The sequence below is a fragment of the Palaemon carinicauda genome, chromosome 9 (genome assembly GCF_036898095.1).
Source record: "Palaemon carinicauda isolate YSFRI2023 chromosome 9, ASM3689809v2, whole genome shotgun sequence".
In the NCBI taxonomy this organism is placed as follows: Eukaryota; Metazoa; Arthropoda; class Malacostraca; order Decapoda; family Palaemonidae; genus Palaemon; species Palaemon carinicauda.
The window spans coordinates 60,437,198-60,462,194 of NC_090733.1; the positions used below are offsets into that span (position 1 = coordinate 60,437,198).

The 24,997-nt window shown below is 41.5% G+C and overlaps 1 protein-coding gene across 1 annotated transcript in view; it reads left to right on the forward strand.

Moving 5' to 3' along the window:
* pbl (epithelial cell transforming 2 pebble) overlaps nucleotides 1-24,997 on the forward strand; it is a 501,682-nt gene that overhangs the window by 282,385 nt on the left and 194,300 nt on the right. The window contains exon 13 of the mRNA XM_068379544.1: nucleotides 22,159-22,278. Within this exon, the coding sequence (XP_068235645.1) occupies nucleotides 22,159-22,278 (120 nt within the window). The remainder of the gene's footprint in view (nucleotides 1-22,158; nucleotides 22,279-24,997) is intronic.

Genomic DNA, 24,997 nt, shown 5'->3' on the forward strand with positions numbered 1-24,997 from the left:
CTTTTTCTTATTGTACTGATACATAGAAACAAATAGATCTAGTTGATACTTATAGTTGTTCCTAACATTGATCCATGATTAGTGGTAATGACGTATAACGGTATCATCATATTTCTCAATGGTCTGGATGACCATATAAAAAACGGTCCCAAGGTTGAGGCACTTATACAAATCCACAGATACAGTACTTTCAAGTAATTCTCTGGTAAACTTCCATCAGGACGACATGGCTTGAGCCCAAAAAAACGGATTTTGAAGCGAAGTGAAAAATCTGTTTTTGGGGGAGATGGCCATGTCGTCCTGATGGACCCACCCTCCTTTTCTAAGAAAAGGCTTAGGTAAGAATCCCTTCCGAAACTACTATATCTGTAGCACCATGCTCAATGCTACAAGGAATGAGCGCCATCTAGGAACCTCGTAATAGTAGGGGAGGAAAGGTAACCTTGATAACGGCTCCCCTTCAGTTTCGCCACTCTTCCCCCTCGAAGCGAAAACGCTATTCGTGGTGAAGATTGCCATGTGTCGTATCAAGATATACAATCCCTGATATTATGCGATATCCTTAAGAAAAATTTTGATACTCGCGCCAGGAGTTAGAATTCTGGAGACCTATGGTCAATTCTCTGGGAGTATCACTGTAGCCAAATATCCCTTAGAAAGCTGCTTAAAGGAACCTTCCATCAGGACAATATGGCCTTCTCACCCAAAAATAGATTTTTCGCTTCGCTTCAAAATCCGTTTTTTTTTTCATATATTTAGTACTGTTTTAGTGGCAAATATCATTTTTATAATCATTTAATGTGGTGTTTTTCTAGGGTCTTGAACAAATTAGGCAATTTACATGTAAAAGGCGACTCGCTACACGAAAAAATCACTTCTCGAAAGTCCTTACGGAACAAATTAATTTTGTGTTGTGAGGCATCACTGTACTTACAAATTTGTCATATTGAAGAGAAATGACATCTAAAGTTATATATATCTCTAAATAAAAATTTGGTCAGAACAACAACTACCTTTTCTGAATCCTGCTTGTGCATGTCAGCTTTTCATCAATCTATCTCTCTAGTCTCTTTAGAATAAGCATGCTATATATTTTCATGACACCTGACATAAGTGTGATTCCTTTGTTATTATTGCAGTCAGTCAGGTCTCCTGTTTAGCCATTTTTGCCAACACTTCTAGTTTCCATTCATGGGGTTTTGCTGCTGCTTGCCACATTCTACAAAATAATCTTGTATGCATTCTGGGGGTCACTTCATTTTCAGCCAGAATCATCTTAACAGTTATTCCATGATAACCAGGGGCTATTTATCGCTTATTTTTTAATGGTAGCTCCAACTTCAAACACACTGAATTCATTCATGGAATATCAAGGTCTTCATCAGCTTCAGGTATATAAATCAAAATATTCCCCTCCATATCTCCTATTCATGACCTCATTAAAGTCTTCCATCCAACGTTGCCTTCATTTTCTGTTTTTTAAAAAAGGTCCATCGCTCTTTTTGATGGGTATATGCTGCTTCTTCTTTGCCCCGTAGAGATTTCATTAACAATTCTATGAGCAATTCTTACACCATAGTCACTCCCTGAATTAAGAGCTTTGTCAGTCTCATCTTTCCTTTCTAGATACTTTCTCCAGTCCTCCCTTGCTTTTGTATTGACTTCACTATCAATACAGGAGTACTTATTATGCTCTACCTCTCTACCTTGTAATTTTCATTATTTCCTCAAAAACTTTCAACAATCAATTTCTGTCTGTCTCCTTTTTAAAGTATCATGTATCATTTGAAAGCTTTGGCTTTCTCCTTGTAATTCCATGTCCTAAAACTTCACTACCAACTGACTGATATATGTTCTTGTTAAAAGACCATTCTTATCAATTATCTGCTTATAATCTCTCAAAGCTTTTAAGACTGCAAATTGATTTCTACATTTGATTGCAAATGTTTCTCTATACTCATTTCTAGAATCTTAGTTGTACCAAATTAGGTATTCTATCTACATTTCTGTTGGGTGCTTTCAGTTTAAATTTCAATGTGGCAATGAAGAGCTGGTGATCACTACCAATATCTGCATATCTATACCTTCTTACATTTCTTAGAGTCCTGCTCCTTTCTTTATTAATGGCTATGGGACCTATTTCATTTTTGTAATTGCCACATGGTGAAGTTTATATATATATATATATATATATATATATATATATATATATATATATATGATAGATTCACACACGGTAAACTGCCTGTTATCACGTTCTGTTAACACGAATGTTCTGATGTTACACTATGAGAGAGAACGAGAGAGAGAGAGAGAGACTCCCCTTATGCCTTATTCTATGTTTGGGCTCCCCAGGTCCCTCGTGTGAGGCACCTCGTATGTTCACCAGAGTTGCTAATGCATCTTCCAGTCTTGGATGGTCGAGCTCATTCTTAAACACATCTACGCTCACTCCTGATATGTTTCTTAGATGAGCTGGCAGCTCATTAAATAGTTGCTGCATTATCGATGCTGGTGCATAGTGGATAAATGTCCTGTGAGCCTTCCTTTACTTTCCTGCTATAGTTTTGGGCACTATTAATCTACCTCGACTTGCTCTTTCTGATATTTTTAGCTCTATGATGTTTTCAGTAATTCCTTCGATTTGCATCCATGCTTGTATTATCATGTAGCGTTCTCTTCTCCGTACTAGACTGTACAATTCTAAAAATAGCAGTCTTTCCTAGTAGTCAAGGTTCTTAAATTCTTCTATTCTATCAGTAAAGGACCTTTATAAACATTCTATTTGTCTATTTGTGCAATATCCTAGTGTGGGTACCATATCACATAGCAGTACTCGACTGTACTACGTATATAAGTTTTGTAAAGCATAATCATGTGTTTAGCTTTTCTTGTTTTAAAGTGTCTGAATAGCTTTTGCATTTTTGCTTTACATTTTTGCTATTTGGTCGTTGCATAACATATTCCTGTTCAACATTACACCAAGGTCTTTGAGATTGTCTCGTTATTAGGTCCCCTGTATGCATATACCATTCCTTCTCTGTTTCCATAATTTATTGATTCAAATTTATCGGAGTTGAATACCATCCTATTTATTTCCGCCAATTCATATATTTTGTTTAGATCTCTTTTTAATGAGTTCCTATCTTCATCACAAGTAATTTCTCTACCTATTCTTGTGTCATCGGTGAAACTTCTCACTACAGAGTCTTTAACATTACAGTCTATGTCTGAGATCATAATAACAAACAGCAGTGCAGCTAATACCGTACCCTGTGGCACGCCAGGTATTACCTGAGCTTCATCTGATTTCTAGTCATTTGCAACCACTATCTTTTTTCTGTTTTGTGGAAATTCTTTTATCCACTTTCCTATCTTTCCCACAATATTGTGCTTTCTCATTTCTTCTCTTAATATACTGTATTATGGTCTACCTTGTCAAAGGCTTTTGCAAACTCTAGGTAGACCACATCTGTGTCTTTTCCATTTATCATATTTTTGTATATGTTTTCATAGTGTGCTATCAGTTGGGTTTGTGTACTTTTTCCAGGCATAAAACTGTGTTGACCTATATTAAATAAATTATTTTTAACCAAATGATTCATTATTTTCTTTTTTATTACCCTTTCATACGCTTTCATAATATGTGATGTTAGACTAACAGGTCTCTAATTGCTTACCTCTAGTCTTGATCCACTTTTGAAAATTTATTTATGTTTGACATATATATCTCGCTCATATCTACACTTTGTCTTAGCAGTATTGCAAGCAGCTTCGCGATAGTGTGTGCAGTTTTTTTTAACAAAATCGCCGGAACTCCATCTGGCCCGGCCGCCGATCCATTTTTTAATTCGCTTATATATCTGAGAGAGAGAGAGAGAGAGAGATGGTGTTATTCGTACTATCCGTGCGCATAATCGTAATACGGCAGCGTGACCTTGAGATCAGCTGATGCCAACCGAAAGTAAGTCAAAAGTATTTGTTGATTATTGATATGATCAAGAAATTGAAAAATAAAATATAAATGTGCTTTAATAAACCAAAATAAAACACAATAATATCTAATGAAAATATGAAGGCTTAATATTGAACTGAAAATTGAATACTGCATGAAGCTTTAAAAATGAACTACCCGTATGTGATTGCGAGAGCGAGCACACACACGCACAGAGAAAGAGCTACAACGATTTTGCATTATACCTAATGATAAGATGAACTGTATGGAAACAGATTTCCTGTAACATATTGGTGCTGATGTAATATTCATCATGAAGATATTTCAAATAAGTTAAGAAATTATAAAAAAAATATGCCATATGCATGTACGCCATATTTTGATACGGTAGGTAGCGGCACTTTCAGATCAGCTGATCATAACCAAAGGTAAACAAAATTTTAAGTACTTCTCGGTGGGTAAATTGCTCTCAAAATTAAAAAATAGAATACAAAAATGCATTAATAGAGCATATGATATCGTATGAAACAAGAAAATGGAATAATGATCGACAGTAAAAAAATATTGATAAAATATGATCAAGATTATTGCCGAATCATAATGCATCATGATAAAAATACGGAAACTTCACTTTTTTAGTTTGACGTATGACGAAATCGACGACACATCTCTAGGTACCTATCTCTGTCGCAAGTCGACAACTACCTGTACTGTACAGTAATATGAAATGTTCAAGTTGATATTAATTAGCTGAACCCCAGTTATCCCTATTTTATTATTATTATTATTAGTAGTAGTAGTAGTAGTAGTAGCCAAGCCACATCCCTACAGTGAACCCTCGTTTATCGCGGTAGATAGGTTCCAGACCCGACCGCGATAGGTGAAAATCCGCAAAGTAGTGACACCATATTTACCTATTTATTTAACATGTATATTCAGACTTTTAAAACCTTCCCTTGTACGTACAAACTACCCTTTAATGTACAGAACACTTAATGCATGTACTACAGTACCCTAAACTAAAACAGGCACAAATATTAAAGGCGATTTTATATCATGCGTTTCCTAAACACGCCAAAAAGCACAATAAAAAATGGCAACCAATGTTTTGTTTACGTTTCTCTGATCATAATGAAGAAACAAACGCATTTAGTGTACACATCTGTGTATAGGTTAGTTTTTGCATCGATTATATTGATTATACAATATGTTGATTTTGTTATTACCAATGTTTTACTTAATTTTTCTTAGGACTTCCAAATGAAATTTTTTCTTTATGACGCCGCCTGAAACAATGGCATCATAAAGTACACTCAGTAAACAACCACGGTCAGTAAACAAAGAAGGCATTTAACACGCATGATGAAAGTGATAAATAATGATATTACAGTAAAAGCTTCTAGAAAATATGTTATTACAAATATTATTTACCATATCTATATAAAATCATACAGTACATACTGTACGTAGCAAAGCAGGAAAACAATTTACGAGAGAGAGAGAGAGAGAGAGAGAGAGAGAGAGAGAGAGAGAGAGAGAGAGAGATTGTTTTATGTACGTAAATGTAAATTTTAAACAAAAAAAATATGATAGGTTACAACATGTAGACTTTTAAAACCTTCCCTTTAACTTAATGCATACAGTACAGTACTAAACTATAAAACAGGCACAAATACAGTATTAGAATGTGAGAATATTAAAGTAAAAAATAATGATTGTTACTGTACTCACCACGAAAGAGGTTCAAGAAAAACTTGTATGATGATGGCAATGAATTTGCTGCACAGTAGAAATGATGATGATGAAGCTGATGATTTCTTCTACTGTGCAGCCAATGATAGTATTTTACGTCTCTTCAGACGTAGGTGTCTTTTCCTGGGACACCTCTTCAACTTCTTCTTTGGAAACTTCTTAAATTTCTTCCGAAGGCGTACTAGCAGGAGGAACTGGCTCTTTTTTGCTGGAAGAACATTGTGATCGGAAGTTGCTGCCGCTGCTTCTTTTTTCGCTCTTAAGAGCATCCTGTAGAGGGAGTCATGTATTCATCGATCTTGTTGCAGAATTGCATAGACCGAACCATATCCTCGTCCCACTCTTGCAACCATTCTTTCACCTCCTTTATATGGTTGCAGACCTTGGCAAGCCGTTCTAATGTTAAGCCCGTTTCTTCGACATTTTCTTGGGTCTCCTCCTGTGTTTTGCTCTCTTCTTCACTGGCCGATTTCGTCAGGTCTTCTAGGTCTGCGTCAGTTAGCGGCTGGGAATGGCAGTCCAACAACTCGTCGACGTCTTCAGTCGTCATGTCACCAAACCCGTCACCTCCAATTATCGCAGCCAACTGCACAGATTTGCGTATTGCAGAGTGTTGGATTTCAGATGGAGTAAATCCCTCGTCGTCGTAAACAATCTGGGGCCACAACTTCTTCCAGCTCGCATTCACGGTTGCAGGTTTCATTTCTTGCAGTGCCTTCTGAATGTTCTGCAGACACGTGGCTATGGTGTACTGCCGCCAGTACGCCTTCAAACTAAGATTTCATCTTCATCTTCTAGGGCAGCATCCACACAAGCAACGAGGTCCGCCAAGGTATTCTTCGTGTAGAGGGCCTTGAACGCCCTGATAACCCCTTGGTCCATCGGTTGAATTAATGACGTGGTGTTGGGTGGCAGGAACTCAACCTGACCGCCCTCACGCGACAGGTCAGTTGCGTGTCCACCAGCGTTATCCACAAGGAGAAGGATCTTGAATGGCAAGCCCTTCTCTAAGAGATATTGACTGACTTGCGGGATGAAACACTGGTGGAACCAGTTGGAGGTCAGCATCTTCATAATCCATGCTTTTGGATTATGCATCCAGTACACGGGAAGGAGATTCTTATTCTTATTTTTCAAAGCGCGAGCATTTTTCGACTTGTAAATAAGCCCCGGCTTTAGTAAAAATCCAGCAGCATTGCCACACATCACGAGGGTAACGCGATCCTTGAATGCTTTAAAGCCAGAGGCTTTGGTTTCTTCTTTGAACAGGAAAATTCGCGACGGCATTCTCTTCCAAAACAAGACGGTCTCATCCATATTAAACACTTGTTCCGGCTTGTATCCACCTTCGGCGATAATATTCTTGAACGTCTGGTTCACGTAAGTTTCAGCAGCGGCAGTGTCAGCGGAAGCAGCCTCGCCATGCAGGGAAACGCTTTTCAGGGCGAAGCGTTTCTGAAACTTAGCGATCCATCCTTTGCTGGCGGAAAAACGTTGTTTCTGACGCTGGGAATCAGTGGATGTCCCTGGTTGAGGTTCATCTACATCATCATCTTCTTCAGCATGGTCGCCATCGTCGTCTTGAGGTTCCTTTGCCGCAAAATTCTCATACAAGCTCAAAGCCTTGGTTCGAATGGTGTTCGTATCCAAGGCTATGTTCTTCTTCCGGCAGTCGGCAATCCACACTGCTAAAGCACCTTCCATGCGTACGATCGTTTTATTACGCGTGGTAACGACTCACTTCGCTGATCTGCTAAAGGTGATGGTAGCCGTCTTTCTAATGTTCGCCTCGTCCTTCTTGATATAGCGAACGATGGATTCGTTGACTCCAAAATGGCGGGCTGCGGCCGCGTAACTTCTACCGTCTTTCAACATATCGAGAAGCGTCACCTTCTCAGCAATCGTCATCATCTTTCGGTGACGTTTAGGCTCACTATTATTATTATTATTATTATTACTATCCAAGCTACAACCCTTGTTGGAAAAGCAAGATGCTATAAGCCCAGGGGCTCCAACAGGGAAAAATAGCCCAGTGAGGAAAGGAAATAAGGAAATAAATAAATGAAGAGAACAAATTAACAATAAATCATTCTAAAATAAGTAACAACGTCAAAACAGACATGTCATATATAAACTATTAACAACATCAAAAACCAATATGTCATAAATAAACTATAAAAGGACTCATGTCCGCCTGGTCAACAAAAAAGCATTTGCTCCAACTTTGAACTCTTGAAGTTCTACTGATTCAACCACCCGATTAGGAAGATCATTCCACAACTTGGTAACAGCTGGAATAAAACTTCTAGAGTACTGAGTAGAATTGAGCCTCGTGATGGAGAAGGCCTGGCTATTAGAATTAATTGCCTGCCTAGTATTACGAACAGGATATAATTGTCCAGGGAGATCTGAATGTAAAGGATGGTCAGAGTTATGAAAAATCTTATGCAACATGCATAATGAACTAATTGAACGACGGTGCCAGAGATTAATATCTAGATCAGGAATAAGAAATTTAATAGACCGTAAGTTTTTGTCCAACAAATTAAGATGAGAATCAGCAGCTGAACACCAGACAGGAGAACAATACTCAAAACAAGGTAGAATGAAAGAATTAAAACACTTCTTCATAATAGATTGATCACCGAAAATCTTGAAAGACTTTCTTAATAAGCCTATTTATTGTGCAATTGAAGAAGACACAGACCTTATATGTTTCTGAAAGTAAATTTACTGTCGAGAATCACACCTAAAATTTTGAAAGAGTCATACATATTTAAAGAAACATTATCAATACTGAGATCCGATGTTGAGGAGCCACCGTCCTTGGCCTACTTACAATCATACTTTGAGTTTTGTTAGGATTCAACTTCATACCCCATAATTTGCACCATGCACTAATTCTAGCTAAATCTCTATTAAGGGATTCACCAACCCTAGATCTACATTCAAGGGATGGAATTGATGCAAAGAGAGTAGCATCATCTGCATATGCAACAAGCTTGTTTTCTAGGCCAAACCACATGTCATGTGTATATAGTATGAAAAGTAATGGGCCAAGAACACTACTCTGTGGAACACCGGATATCACATTCCTATAATCACTATGGTGCCCATCAACAACAACTATTTGAGATCTATTACTTAAAAAATCAATTATAATGCTAAGAAACGACCCACCCACTCCCAACTGTTTCAGTTTGAAAACAAGGGCCTCATGATTAACACGGTCAAAGGCAGCACTAAATTCAAGCCCAATCATACGAACTTCCCGACCACAATCAAGGGATTTCTGTACAGCATTGGAGATTGTGAGAAGGGCATCACATGCTCCAAGGCCTTTACGAAAACCAAATTGCAAACTAGGGAGTAGATGATTACATTCAGCAAACCTATTAAGATGTTTTGCCAGAAGACGTTCAAAAACTTTATATAATATGGGATTTATGGAAATTGGACGGTAATCAGTGGGATTTGAGCTACCACAAACACATTTACTTAGAGGAGTAACATTACCAATTCTCCAACTAGTGCTAAAAGCTCCTCTTGCTAACTTGTGCAAAATAACAGATAACTTTGGAGCTAAGAAATCTGCTGTCTTTATAAAAAACAAAGGAAAAATACCATTTGGGTCTACACCTCCATAAGCATCAAGGTCCACCAACAGAGCTTTAATCTCACGAGATCGAAAAGCTAAACTAGTTAGTTTAGCCTCAGGAAAACAGGAATGAGGAAGTTCAAGTTTTTCATTACTCTGTTTACTGTCAAAAACATCAGCCAAAAGGGTTGCCTTTTCCTTTGGACAGTGAGTGACTGAGCCATCTGGTTTAAGTAAAGGAGGAACTGTTGCATCTACACCAAAGAGTGCAGATTTAAGGGTAGACCACCATATATGTTCCTGAGTTGTACCAGAAAGTGTTTCTTTTATGGTTAAATTGTACTCCTTTTCAGTTGAGGCATAAACTCTCTGAGCAAAAGCTCGAAGCTGAGTATAGTTGTTCCAGGTCAAATCTGATCTGTTACCCTTCCAAAGATGATAGGCCTCCTGTTTCTCCAAATAAGCACGTCTACAATCATCATTGAACCACGGGTTGTCCTTCACTCGGTACCTTAGCACACGAGAAGGGATACGCCTATCAATTATGTTGACTAGATTCTCATTCAAAGGGACAACAGGATCTACACTACTATATAATTGTGACCAATTCAAGCACAAAAATCATGTAAAATCCCATTCCAGTCTGCTTGGGATTTCATATAAATTTTACAAGAATATATATCAGGGACAGGCTGCTCAGTCTTCACTAATAATGAAATCAAGGCATGATCAGATGTCCCGACTGGAGAACCAACCTTACTAGTTATAACGCCAGGGGAGTCAGTGTATACGAGGTCCAAGCAATTACCAGACCTGTGAGTAGCTTCATCTATGATTTGCTCACAGCCTGATTCAGAGGCAAAGTCTAAAGCTCTTAAGCCATGGCGATCGGTAAGAGAGATAGAACTTAACCACTCCCTATGGTGAGCAATAAAATCACCAACAAAGACAAAAGAAGCCTTTCTATCATCTTCTTGTATCTTAGCCATATTGGTAAGAAGACAATTGAAGATAGAATCATCTATGTCTGGATTCCGGTAGATCGAACACAAATAAAAGTTGTTATGCCTTCCACAAACTTTTATTACCTGAATCTCATGACATCCACATTGATAGCAGGACTTATGAGAAGCAGGGTACTCGGTCCTAATATACACCACCATTCCCCTTAGTAGAAGCAGAATGCTTGGGAGGCATTGTACAGTAGGGTTTAACAGAAAGTTCAACAAAAAGTTCAACTTAAAACAGTCACGCACAGCACAGAATAAAGTTCACAATAACTTAACAACATCTACACAGCGATACGGCGGGAGACAAAGTGACCGCCAATACATAGATGCTGCGGGTTGGAGATGCGGGCAAAACACCAATCACAGGCTAGATAACAAAACTTGGGTTCTGATTCGTTATCTATCAGCGCTTGAACCAATCACAACCCGTATTATATGCTACGTAGGTTACCAATTCAAAGTACAAGGTACCCTACGTATACAGTAATAATAATAATGATAATAATAATGAATAATGATAATAATAATAATGATAATAATAATAATAACAATAATAATTTTAATAACAACAACAATAATAATGATAATAATAATACAGCTTTACGTACGCTATTTTACGCTTGTTTTGTTGTAGGATATGTCTCTCTCTCTCTCTCTCTCTCTCTCTCTCTCTCTCTCTCTCTCTCTCTCTCTCTCGTACGCTTATTCAAGATGTGATTTTTGCAACAAAGAATATTATTGGATGCAGTACTACGTACGTATACATACAAAAGATTCATGGAAAAGATGCACATCCATTACATTTGTAGTACAGTAGTAGCCATCAGCAGCCTTACACCATTCTAATATGGAATGACTGCATCTGATTTGCGTTTCATGTTCGATTTAATTTTACTACGTACTGTATACAGTACTGAATTATCGTATGATCACATTCTCTTTTCGTGTTTTATTTCTTTCTGTGCTGAATTATATGTCATATGTAATGCAATGAACAATCAGTAAGAGCAGATATTACTAATTACAGTATTAATGGAATTACAGGTAACGAAATATCGTATTTGGGGTCTTCAGATATCGCGGTATTTTCGAAATTTCCGGAAAATCCGCGATATGTATATATATATGGGTTATGAAAAAAACCCGCGAAGTGGTGAATCCGTGATGGTCGAACCGCGAAGTAGCGAGGGCTCACTGTAGTTGGAAAAGCAAGATGCTATAAGCCCAAGGGCTCCAATAAGGAAAAATAGCCCAGTGAGGAAGGGAAATAAGGAAATAAATAAATGATGAGACTAAAATAACAATAAATCATTCTAAAAACATTAACAACGTCAAAACAGATATGTCCTGTATAAACTATTAACAACGTCAAAAACAGATATGTCATATGTAAACTATGAAAAGACTCATGTCAGCCTCGTGGTCAACATAAAAACTTTCGCTCAAACTTTGAACTTTTGAAGTTCTACTACCCGATTAGGAAGTTCATTCCACAACTTGGTAACAGCTGGAATAAAACTTCTAGAATACTGTGTAGTATTAAGCCTCATGATGGAGAAGGCCTGGCTATTAGAATTAACTGCCTGCCTAGTATTACGAACAGGATAGAATTGTCCAGGGAGATCTGAATGTAAAGGATGGTCAGAGTTATGAAAAATCTTATGCAACATGCATAATGAACTAATTGAACGACGGTGCCAAAGATTAATATCTAGATCAGGAATAAAAAATTTAATAGACCGTAAGTTTTTGTCCAACAAATTAAGATGAGAATCAGCAGCTGAACACCAGACAGGAGAACAATACTCAAAACAAGGTAGAATGAAAGAATTAAAACACTTCTTCATAATAGATTGATCACCGAAAATCTTGTAAGACTTTCTCAATAAGCCAATTTTTTGTGCAATTGAAGAAGAGACAGACCTTATGTGTTTTTCAAAAGTAAATTTGCTGTCGAGAATCTCACCCAAAATTTTAAAAAAGTCATACAAATTTAAAGAAACATTATCAATACTGAGATCCGGATGTTGAGGAGCCACCGTCCTTGACCTACTTACAATCATACTTTGAGTTTTATTAGGATTCAACTTCATACATTCATATAAGAAACCACTAAACCAGTCCTAGTTGCCAGAACTACATGTTTAACGTTCGGTGTTCCAAGTGTTGTTTACGTGAAAGCAGTGTTGCCAAATGTTCCTAACAAAATTTTGGTAAAGAAGTAAAATTCCATTATTTGTCAAATTCCCTATTTAGGCTACACATTTTCACACAAGATTAATTATTGATCAAAGAAGTCTCTAGAAATTCCTCTACGTGAACACTTTTGCTACTGCATGTGTGAATCCAGGTCTAGTTACTTTTTTGGGCTCAAGCCATGACGTCCTGGTGGAAGTTTCCTTCAGTAGCTTCCTGAGGGTATATATGACTACAGTAGATATTCCCAGAGAATTAAACTAAAGGTTTCACAGAATTCTAACTTCTGGTACGAGTACCCGTAAGGTTTCCCTTTTGGATATCGTATATCAACAGGGGACGTATGCTTGACACGCCACATGGCTATCTGCACCCCACACAGCGTTTACGCTTCGAGGGGGAAGGTGTGGAAAGTTATAGGAGGGGCCGTTGCAAAGTTCTCCTGTGTTACTGTTACGGTACCGAGCGACGTAAACAAACGGCAGCCATAGCTGTCCGCCATCTTGACAAACGTCACATCCGCCCACGTCATTCCTTTATTTGTAGCGTTTCCATACTGAGTGTCTTTCCCAGTTTCGCTAATTTTTCACCTTATGTCGCAATCCTCAGCCTCGCCTTCTTCTGGAAAGTTGAGTACCATGTTCTTGTATTGTATAGATAAGCTCTAGCCGTAAAGTGATGATTTTTTATCCTTAAATCTTGTGTTTTGTGGCGGAGCTGTACCCTAACCGGAGGCGTCATGTTGCGACGCTGCTGTCCGCCTCGCATGCTTTTATTTAGTTAGCCAGGACAGCATTCCCGGTCTTATAACTAATTAAACAACATTAGTTATTTAATCTTCATTGCTAGGAATTAGTTATATTATGCCGATAGTATTCCTTTGGCGAACATAGTTAGCCGAACCCTATGCTAGATTGCTAGCCTTGCCCCTAGGCTCGATGCCTAAGTGTTCATGTTTACTTCCCGCATGATGAAATAAGTCTTCCTAGTGTTATATTATGAAATGAAGATTTAGACATTTATACATACAAGACTCAGTGATTGCACATATGTTTTTTCGCCTTCAAGGAAGTATACAAAAGGGTTTTGGTGATCTTACAGTCGACTCCCCTGCCCCTAACTTAACGTTAGGGTTCTTGTATGCTTCCTCACCTTCCCAGTTACCTTTTTAAGGTAACCCCTCCCTCTGTGGTAGCTTAGGCTACATCCTAACCCTCCTTACCCTGAATAGCATTCGGGTAGGTTAGGCTAGGATTGTTCTTCCCTTCTTCTTGCCATTGTTCATGGCTTGAGTCTGGGACAGAACCTCAGAGTACCAGTCGTTCACCCAAGCTCACCTTTAGGAGAATGTTTTTCTCCTTCTGGTCCTTGCTAGAGGTCGAAGGTGGTGTGGCTTTGCCCTTCCCCTTAGTCCACGCTTGGTAGGGTTACGACCCTTCCTCCCTGTGGCCTCGCGACTTGTCCTACCCCTGTCTTTCCTGGTCTGGGAGACTAGTTCTCCTAGCCTAGGTTAGGCAGCCCATGGGTTTCTGTTTCTTTATAGTTTAGGACAGGACACCAGTGCTGTACCTATGCTGAGCTAACCTACCCTAGGCTGGAGAGTGGTCTCTTTCTACCTAGTTAGGCTAGCCCTGAACAGATTCCCTTTCCCCTTCCCCCCCTATCCCTTTTGTGTTGGCTCGCCATCACACCCTTGTCTGCCGTCCTACAACTCCACTGCTTGCCGGTGGGTTGTGGAGCTGGCTGGGTCCTTTCGCTGGTTAGTCCGTACTGCTACGCTTCCCGCATATAGTCATACTATGGGATAGCCTTTGGCAGTCGGTCTGCCGGCGGAGGACCTCCCTTCCTTGAGTGTTCTTCGGTCCTCCCTTGGGCTTCCTCTGGCATTATAGCCGGCTGCCGGCTCTCTGCCGCCGGATGAAAGGTGCACCCTCCCCTTTCATTTGAATACTCCTTCCGGAGGTAGATTGGAATGGGTACTGGGTATTACCCCTCCCTCTCTTCCCTCCTATCCTATCCCTCTCCCTATCCTAGTGTCGGTCCACTGCCATCTCTGCCCTGCCGGCGCTAGCCGTCAGCATCTTCGGTGCCCCACCTGTCTCATTGAATGATGTCAGTGTTGGTCTACCGTTGCCGGCCACCTACCGGCTGGCGGGGGCCGCCGACTTGCTAACGATCTGCCATTATCTGAGGTGTCATCCTTTCTCTGCCACATAGCCTGTCGGCTGGGAAGAGTCCATCTTCGATGGGGATCTGCTGGCACCAGACGAGCCTCCGGCAAGCCATCCGGCTGCCGGCGCCAGACGAGCCTCCGGCACGCCATCAGGCTGCCGGCACTTAATAGTTTTGGCTTTACAGTGGACAGTCGCTCCTCTCTCCTGCCGGCTCAGTGCCGGTAGCTATTATTATGCAACTATGGATAATAGCCAGTACACCTATGGTATGCCTATACCTTAGACTGAAAACTATTGGGTATAGTTGTACAGTAAGACATTTTCCAGCATATTCTGTGCATCCTTGTGCAGTCTCTTGCCAGGACCTACCCGCTAAAGGGGCTTGGCTTATCCCCTTTTTCTCTCTATAATCTGAATGAATTCAGATTTCCCCATCCCTGTATTTAATTCCCCAGAGGAAGCCTATGCTTGGCCCATCCGTAACGGATGTCCTTCCTCTTCCTGGGACCCATATCGGCTCTACGGAATTAATTACAGTGTGAGGTCGCGGCAATTGGCTGGGCGGGAGTCACAAATATGTGTTTCCTACCTCCTTTCTGGCATACCTATCCTAATCTTATACACAAATGGAATCTTATATTATAAGTTACTAACTTAATCGTAATCTAAGATTAATGTAAGTCATGTGGTATTGACTTCCAAGTACTCATTCTCTTTTCTTTCACAGGAGGAGTACGTGAAGTGTGAGAGCACCTTCTGTGGTGTTCTTCGCCCTGACTTCTACGGCCACCTGGTGTGCCGGACCCACGCCGGCTGGTCAACCAAGAAGGGGATCCTTCGGTATTGGGGTCCTCAGGTCTGTTCCGTCTGCAAGGGCATGCTTGATGAGGCGTTTGACAATCCTCCGTCCGCGGAGGCCCGGGAAAACGTCCGAAGGAAACTGCGTAAGTGGGTGCGTTGTTTTCAGAAAAACCCACGGGGCCTTATCTCCCTAAGGCATCTGTTGATGCCATGATCCCTAAGGATGAGATCCCCTGCGTCCAACTAACGGTCAAACCGGATGCTGAGGCCGCTCTCCAGAGTTGTCACATTGACGAAGTGGAGAGGATGTCGGATGTGTCCGAAGATACTAAAAGGACCCTCATGGCTGAGGGTCGAGAAGACGAAGAGGATCAGGTGTAGTTCCCTGATTCCGAGGGCGAGATTTCCCGTGCGCCCTCTGCGGCTTCTGTCGTGGTTGAGGAGCCAGTCCCCTCTACATCTGCCGCTCCGATACCTGTGATACCGGGTACCCAGGATACCATCCAGGCTTTGGTGGCATTCCTGGAGGAGAAGTTCCGCAAAGGTCATGAGGACCTTAGAAAAGGAAATATTGAGCATTAAGAAGCAGCCGAAGAAGATCTCTGTCAAGGATCTTCCCTCCTGCTCAGTAACAAATCTCTGGAGGCATGCAGAACACGTGCCGATCACGACTGGACGCATCTTCATTAACGACAAATTGGGTGCCGTCCCCCTTGAAGAGGTGGAGTTCTGCCCTAGCTTTGACGCCTACCTGGACTGTTACATCCGTCTCGAGTCCGAGCCAGTCTCCAAGTAGGAGACCGAACCTAAGGAGGTCATCGTACTTGAGCACTCCAAGGCTCAAGCTATGCTGGCTGATAGCCTTAAGAGTAAAGGCTTTACTAACTCCGAGATGCCGGCATTGAGCAAGAAGTACCCGTCCTTTCTTGCTCTTCCCACCACGGTCTTTCCCTTTACAGAAAAGGCCCTGAATGTTGTCTTGAAGGCGGTGGAAGAAGGAAAACCCTGCCCTACAATAGAGTGTAGGCCTCTCTCCCTCGCCCTACCTCTCGATGGTAAAAGCTGGAAGCCTCCCAAGTTCCATGATCACCTTTTACGTCAGGAACAAGACACCAAAGAGAGGCTGGCAGCCTCCCTGTCTCTTCAAGTACAACTTGAAGCAATGGCCGGGGATGTTCGGGTCCCGGGCTACTAAATGGTTCTCGCTAAGTCCCGCCTTGCCACCTTGATGAAGGACTTGTACAGCTTCATCAAGGCCCGGAGAGCCTGTAGAGAGTTCGTGTTTGCAGACGCTACTGTAAAACACGAACCCCGGAAACTGATCTCCTCCAACATCTGGGGCAAATACCTCTTTCCGGTGGATCTGGTAAAAGAGATTGCGGACAAAGCTGCCACTGAGAATAGGAACCTTCTCAATAAGTGGGGCATGTCCCGAAAGAGGAAATCTTCTCAGGATGAAGGTCCGCAACCTAAGAAGAAGTCCAACAAGCCCCGACCCCAACAGCGTCAGGCTAAACGTAAGTTTCCGGCTCCCGCTACTCCCCAGCTTCGGCTCAACCGCAGCAGACCTTTCAGTTGGTCCCTCAGCCAGTGGTGACCCAGTCACCAATCTTTACCCCTGCATATGAAAGGCAGTCGACTACCTATCACCCCAGAGGTAGAGGCTCCGGCAAAAACTCGAGAGGGAGAGGAGGAAGGGGAGCAGGCGGCCGAAGTGGTAAACCCTCGGGAAACCAGAAGCAATGAAGTGCGTCCGGTGGGAGGAAGACTTCGCTACTTCCAGGATCGTTGGACCTTTGATCCTTGGGCCCACAGCATCGTCAAGAAGGGACTAGGGTGCCCATCCTGGAAGAATATGTCCTAGAACTCTTGAACAAGAAGGTGATCAAGAGGGTGAAGTCCACCAGGTTCCAGGGAAGACTGTTTTGTGTTTCCAAGCAAGACTCAGACAAACTCAGAGTCATTCTGGACTTGTCCCCCCTCAACAAGTTCATTGCGAACAACAAATTCAAGATGCTGACTCTTCAACATGTAATAGCCCTACTGCCTCAAAGGCTTACACGGTCTCAATAGACCTGGCGGATGCCTACTGGCACATTCCAATGAACCATCAAGCTGCTTCCTACCTAGGATTCAGGCTTCAAAGAAGAAAATACGCCTTCAGGGCCATGCCCTTCGGGCTCAACGTGGCCCCAAGAATCTTCACGAAGCTCGCAGACATGATCGTCCACCAGCTACGCCTTCAAGGCGTCCAGGTGATGGCTTACCGAGACGATTGGCTGGTCTGGGCTACATCGCTAGAAGAATGCTTAGGTGCCTGCAGAAAGGTGACCCAGTTCCTGGAACATCTGGGTTTCAAAATCAACACCAAAAAGTCTCGTCTGTCTCCAGCTCAGAAGTTTCAATGGTTGGGAATCCATTGGAATCTTCAGTCACACCATCTTTCCATCCCTCAGAAGAAAAGGAAGGAAATAGCCGGATCTGTCAAGAGACTTCTCAAATCCAAACGGATTTCAAGACGACAACGGGAGAGTACACTCGGCTCCCTCCAGTTCGCTTCAGTGACAGACCCAGTGCTACGAGCACAGCTAAAGGATGCATCGGGAGTCTGGAGACAAAACGCATCCATCGCTCGAAGAGATCTCAAAAGACCCCTGCCAACCAGTCTTCGCTCACTCCTCAAGCCGTGGTCGGAAGCAAAGAACCTGAAAAGATCAGTTCTTTTTCAACTACCACCTCCGTCGGTCAACATCCGCACGGATGCCTCGTTAGAATGATGGGGGGGGGGGTCACTCCCATCAGCGACAAGTTCAAGGAATGGGGTCTCCCCTATTCAAGACGTTTCACATCAACATCTTGGAGACCATGGCGGTTCTTCTCACTCTGAAGAAACTGTCCCCTCGTCCTTCGATTCACATCCGTCTCACTCTGGATGGCACCGTTGTGGTCAGATGTCTCAACCGTCTGGGCTTACGATCGCCCCAACTCAACCAGGTGATGCTACCCATTTTCCGTCTAGCGGACAGGAAAAAATGGCACCTACAAGGATTCCGTAATGTGACGGCGGACGCTCTATAGAGGACAAGCCCCATAGAGTTGGAATGGTCCCTAGACGCAAGATCATTCTCCTTCATCTCCTGTCTAGTCCCGGAACTGCAGATCGACCTCTTCGCGAGAAGCGACAACAACTAACTTCTATATATGGCCCCATACGAGGACCCTAAAGCGGAAGCGGTGGACGCCATGTCCCTGGGCTGGAACAGATGGTCCAAGATTTACCTGCTCCCTCCACCCAACCTTCTGCTGAAAGTCCTCGCCAAACTGAGAACCTTCAAGGGAACAGCAGCCCTAGTGACTCCCAAGTGGCCCCGGAGCAACTGGTTTCCCCTAGTCCTGGAGCTACAGCCCAAGCTGATCCCTCTGCCGGGCCCAATTCTCTCCCAGCAGGTGCAGAAGTCGACTGTCTTTGCTTCATCAAAGAAAGTCCGAGACCTTCATCTCATGATTTCCTCTCCCTAGCTGTGAAGATAAGGTTTGGAATCTCGAAGAAAAGTCTAGACTTAGAGGAATACAAGACAAAGTCTACCAGAAGGCAATATGAGTCATCTTGGAAGAAGTGGGTCTCCTTTGTCAAGGCAAAAAATCCTACGGAGATCTCCATAGATTTTTGTATGTCCTTCATTCACCTTCATGGACAAGGCTTAGCTGCCAATACGATTTCCACTTGTAGATCGGCCTTGACTAGACCACTGCTGTACGCCTTCCACATAGATCTGTCCAACGAAATCTTTAACAAACTTTCGAAGGCATGTGCTAGACTCCGTCCGGCACCACCACCGAGACCCATCTCTGGTCTCTGGATAAGATGCTCCACTTTGCCTCTAGCCGGGACAACAACTCTTGCCCTCTGAAAGACTTGACTCAAAAAGTAATCTTCCTTTTTGCTTTCGCATTGGGAGCTTGAGTCAGTGAAATAGTGGCCTTATCTAGAGAAGAGGGCCAGATACAGTTCGCCGATATGGGGGAACTTACCCTCTTCCCTGCCCCTACATTTCTCGCAAGAATGAACTCCCCACCAAGAGACGGGGAGAAACATCGGGCAGTGATTTGTCACTTAAACAATTAAGGGCGAAGGTCACCTACTTTATTCGCAGAGCGGATCCTGACAGTACACCCGCAGGTCATGATCCTAGGAAAGTTGCCTCTCCCCTAAATTTCTTCAAAGGAATGGATTTCGAAAAGCCTTCGATCGTCACAGGCTGGAAATCCTCAAGAGTGTTTTTCAAACACTATGCGAAGCAGGTGCAAGAGGTGAAGAGATTCGTGGTGGCTGCAGGTAGTGTGTTAAAACCTGCCGCTTAGTGCTGCGTAGAACAGCGAGTTATTTCGGGACTCTAACTCAACGGGGGCCTGTGTTGACCCTAGTGCGATACATAGTGATTTCAGGTGACACTTAGTGTCACGAGAGACTGTTCTTCCACAAGGTGACATAACATAGACTTTAACACGTGTGCCACATGTTTTTGGACATGAAGTTTGTTGTGACTTTGAGACTTTAGTTCTCCTGGAACTCATGTGTGTAACGTCAAGTTCTTCCTTTTCGGATTCCACACCATTGTCTTTTATAGTTCCTAGTCTATGTTTGTCAATCAACAATTTTACTGTAAATTGTTTACCTTCTTTCATATCGCGAATGTTTTCTTGGATAAAATAGAAATTTCGCTACCATATGCGTCTTATTTCGCCCTACCATAGGAAATAAACTACTGTCACAGAGTTTTAATGCCCCTATTTAACCTTTATTATATTTCATGTTATAATATTGCTCCTGTCTGAGATTTGGTCACCAATGAAAGTGAAATATTTGTTCCCACACAAGTACTTAACTTTCCTGATCTGTCCGTCGAGACCGACAAGATCCTCGTCTACAGGTGAGTTTATCATCATCAGGGTACTTCGAGATGTTCCTATTGTCCACACAGGACTTCCTTGCCAGGGGGGCAGGAAGCCAGGTCATAGTTTATGTCAATGGTAGTGACATGCAGCGGAGATGTCACTGTCTCTAAGGTCATCAGACCAAAGGAATATTGTTTGAAGTAGAAGGCACTACCGAAACGGGGAAAATCCACGATACACTAATTCTCTGGTACACTTCCATCAGGACGTCATGGCTTGAGCCCAAAAAACGGATTTTGAGCGAAGCGAAAAATCTATTTTTGGGTGAGATGGCCATGACGTCCTGATGGACCCGCCCTATTTTCTCTATTCTGGCCTGTCAGGCCCCTCCCTTTCTTGATTGCATCGTGGAGGCTGACAGAAACGCTAGAACGAACGACGCGGGCGGATGTGACGTTTGTCAAGATGGCGGACAGCTATGGCGGCCGTTTGTTTACGTCGCTCGGTACCGTAACAGTAACACAGGAGGAGAACTTTGCAACGGCCCCTCCTATAACTTGCCACACCTTCCCCCTCGAAGCGTAAACGCTATGTGGGGTGCAGATAGCCATGTGGTGTGTCAAGCATACGTCCCCTGTTGATATACAATATCCAAAAGGGAAACCTTACGGGTACTCGCGCCAGGAGTTAGAATTCTGTGAAACCTTTAGTTTAATTCTCTGGGAATATCTACTGTAGTCAAATATACCCTCAGGAAGCTACTGAAGGAACCTTCCATCAGGAGGTCATGGCCATCTCACCCAAAAATAGATTTTTCGCTTCGCTCAAAATCCGTTTTATACTAACTTGGTAATACTGCATTCAACTAACAGTAATATGTTTTTTCCAATTTATTCAGCAACTGTTTGTAACATTTTGGAAATAAGGCAGCAAAGTTATTATCAAAATTACAGCTTTAATACAAAATGTCAGCAAAATATGAGAAAATAGGTAAATTTTGTATAAACAATTGATATGTCATAGCATCCTCTGTTAGGAGACCACTAGTTGGCGAGTCATCAGCTGATTACCAAAACAAACAATCAACTTGCTTCTGTATTTCATTAAACAAAGTGCTATATAGAGAATGTCCTCAACTTATAAACTTAATTGATTCCAAGAAGCTGTTTGTAAGTTGAATTGTTTGCAAGTCCAGTTTTGTGAAATTTTGGCCTAGTGTAGGCCTAACCTGAATTTCATGCCTATGATTTCCAGCTACAAAAGTCAACAAGTAGTAAGTTTTCATATGAAATAGATATTAGGTTATTATAAATATTTTGTTTACTGTATTAAAGGATATAATATTGTTTTATTACAGTGTATATCTTATACAGTATTATTTTCAGTTGGATTTGAGTTCGTATCGGAATGTTTGTAAGTTGAGGACGTTCTGTTGAAATAAATTTACTTATTACCTATGAATGATAATTGTAGGTCATGTTTTATGTCTAGTGAGTGTGCAAACTCCACTGTACATCTTTTTCTTAGTGTTAAGATGCAGGGTGATTTTTACAGGCATTTTTCAAGAAAAAAGGTGTCCCCTATGTCACGGGAAATACAGTATTTGTTTTTAAGTGCAGAATTTAGAGCATAAAATATATTTTTAAGCTTAAAAAGAATAAAGTTATTTTGATCAATGCTAGAACTAAGTTCTTGAATCTGGAGTAATTTCAAGGCAAAATCAAACCAAAAGTATTATTTTGAATATAAAGTTATCTATATATATTTTTCTTTCAGCCCAACCTCGTTGCATCTCATAGAGTGTATTTGAACAAAGTTGATGTTACAGAGCTGAGTGAAACTTGTAGTGGAAGAGGGGATACACTGACCTTGTTTTTGTTCAGTGATGTCCTTGAGGTAGGTTTTCCAAAATCCCAGGAAAGTAATTTTGCCAAAATCACACAAAAGTTATAATTGCTTTTTCATTTTTTTTTTATCTTGATTGATATTCAAATCTTAGGTGATGTTAGGTTCCACAAGGAATTAGCATCCTTTTACAAACTACCAAAATCTCTCAATGTTCACAGATTTTGTATACTTAATACAGTAGTTATAGGATAATAGTTAAGGTAAAATGATATTCAATCGGAATGTTTCCCTAAAATTATAATTAGCAGAAGAAATTTATTATTCAGTACATTTTTATGAAAGGAATTTGAATTTAGCCTAATTTTTTTTATAAACAATTAAAAAATATAGTAAAACTTTATTTTTGTAAATTTGTTCCTATGCAAATGCAAACTTTAAGTCATTTTAGTTGTGACCGTAATTTAGAAGTTGTGGGATCCTGGTAACTTTGTATGGTTTCCAACTATCCACCCAGTCTGGGAAGAAGTGTCTGAATCAGCAAGACACCTACACTCAGATCCAGGTCATCGTAGCATACGTGTTTACTACTACTTCCGCATTGTGCTTTTATGCTTGTGCTCTGATCTTTGCTTTTCCTTTTCTCTTTTTATGATCCAGGTCGAGAGTGATTCCGATCCTGTTTGCCCAAGTTGTCAAGGTAAGTGTCGTACCCATTCTTGTAATTGTGATTTTTACAGGGAATGGCTGCCTTCCCAGTGGATAAAATGTAATGCAAGGCATAAAAAGGGGAAGTACTACGAGATGGTAGAGAACAGCCTGTCTTCTCTACCATTAGACCTGGCAATATTACCTCTTGACCCAGAATTCTATTTTTTGGCTAAGCTGGCAACCCTCCTAGTATATTTCTCTGAGGATGATCCCACCAACATGGAAAAGGTTGCAAGATGTTTCTTGCAAGCCGCTTCATGGCTGTATTTCGGGTTATGGACAGTGGGTTTCCTCGTTAAGAACGAGGATCTCTCCACCCCTCAGAGGAAGGAATCACTGCTAGTAATAAAGTAATAATAATAATAATAATAATAGCATTCCTCCTCTCGTAAGCCAGGACTTTCAAGTTCTTGATGGAGAAACGTTGTTAACCAGTGGATCAACTGGGTTTGGAGACGTTGCGATGCAGTGAAATGTGAGTTAGGTTGTGGTGGTCTGAGTGGTCACGTCCCTGACTGGTGATCGCCAGACTGTGGTTCGAGTCCCACTCAATCTGGTTAGTTCTTTTGGCCTCTACAATCTCACCATTCTTGTGAGCTAAGCGATGAGGCTGCGTAATGTTCCCTTAGATGGTCCTTCACTGTTCCACGTGGAGGATATAGAGGCTGTCGCTGACAGATGGAGGAAGGCGAGACAAGACTCCCTCCTCCAATGTGGTGATCACCTCACACTTCCACTTAAGGATACCGCCACTGCAGAGATCTAGTACGGCTGACGCTCAAGGTCTGAAGAAAAATTGTGTCTCATACGAAATTTTGAGCACACATGCCCTCAGTCAGAAGTCAGACCTGCTCTTTGGAACGTAATGAAAGTCTTATGTTCACTGAAAGGATCCCCATATGAACCTATTCATCAAGCCTCGGATCAAGAGGATCCTTAGGACAGCCTTCCCTCTTGCCCTGGCCTCTGCGAAGAGTTGGTGAACTTCATGATCTGTCCTATGATGTCGCCCCTTCAAGAAGTTAAGGCTGGTGATACTCTGCTTCATAACCGAGTTGGTAGCTAAGACTCAAAATGCGGCTGTAGCAGATCCTAGAGTCGGGCCCTTCCAGATTGAGTCTCCTGTCTGTAACAGATGACTCTGATCAACTACTACTCTGCCCTGTGATGGCGCTGAGGAGATAGCTGAAGAGAACCAAAAGAGCCCGCTCACAAATCATCAGACTCTTCGTCAGCATGGGCAAGAATAAAAGTAAGATTATGAATAGCTCACGCTCCTTTGCACTGAGATTGTTTTGCTCCACTTTCCACTCTCCCCCCCCCCCAGCTTGTCCCAGTTCTTGCTCTACACTGTATATCCATTTACTATGGTAAGAAATTACTGCTATACAGGTAGTCATCTACTTACAACTGAGATAGGACCAAGAGATGCATTGGAAGTTGATCTGGACTCAAAGTCCAACTTAAAAATTGAAGTTTCCGTAGATTTATTGTGTGTCATGATTCAGTAATATTTTTTTATTGTATATCTTTACTTAATTTTCTTGTTTAACCCTTTTAGCCCCAAAGGACGTACTGGTACGTTTCACAAAAGCCATCCCTTTACCCCCATGGACGTACCAGTACGTCCTTGCAAAAAAATGCTATAAAAATTTTTTTTTTTCATATTTTTTATACTTTATTCAGAAAATTCAGGCATTTTTCAAGAGAATGAGACCAACCTGACCTCTCTATGACAAAAATTAAGGCTGTTAGAGCAATTTAAAAAAAAATATACAGCAAAATGTGCTGGGAAAAAAATAACCCCTTGGGGGTTAAGGGTTGGAAATTTCCAAATAGCCTGGGGGTAAAAGGGTTAATAGGATATGTGCTCTATTAAAATTTTTTTTTTTTGTCAATTTCAGAATTACTTTACCAATCAACAATTACCAGCTTTTATTTTTCTAAACTTTGATTTTGATCAGCTGATCTGAAGGTCCCACTACCGTGTTGAGGGAATCCGTATTTTTTTTATATTTTCGTAATTTATTTGAAAATAACTTCATGATGAATATTACAT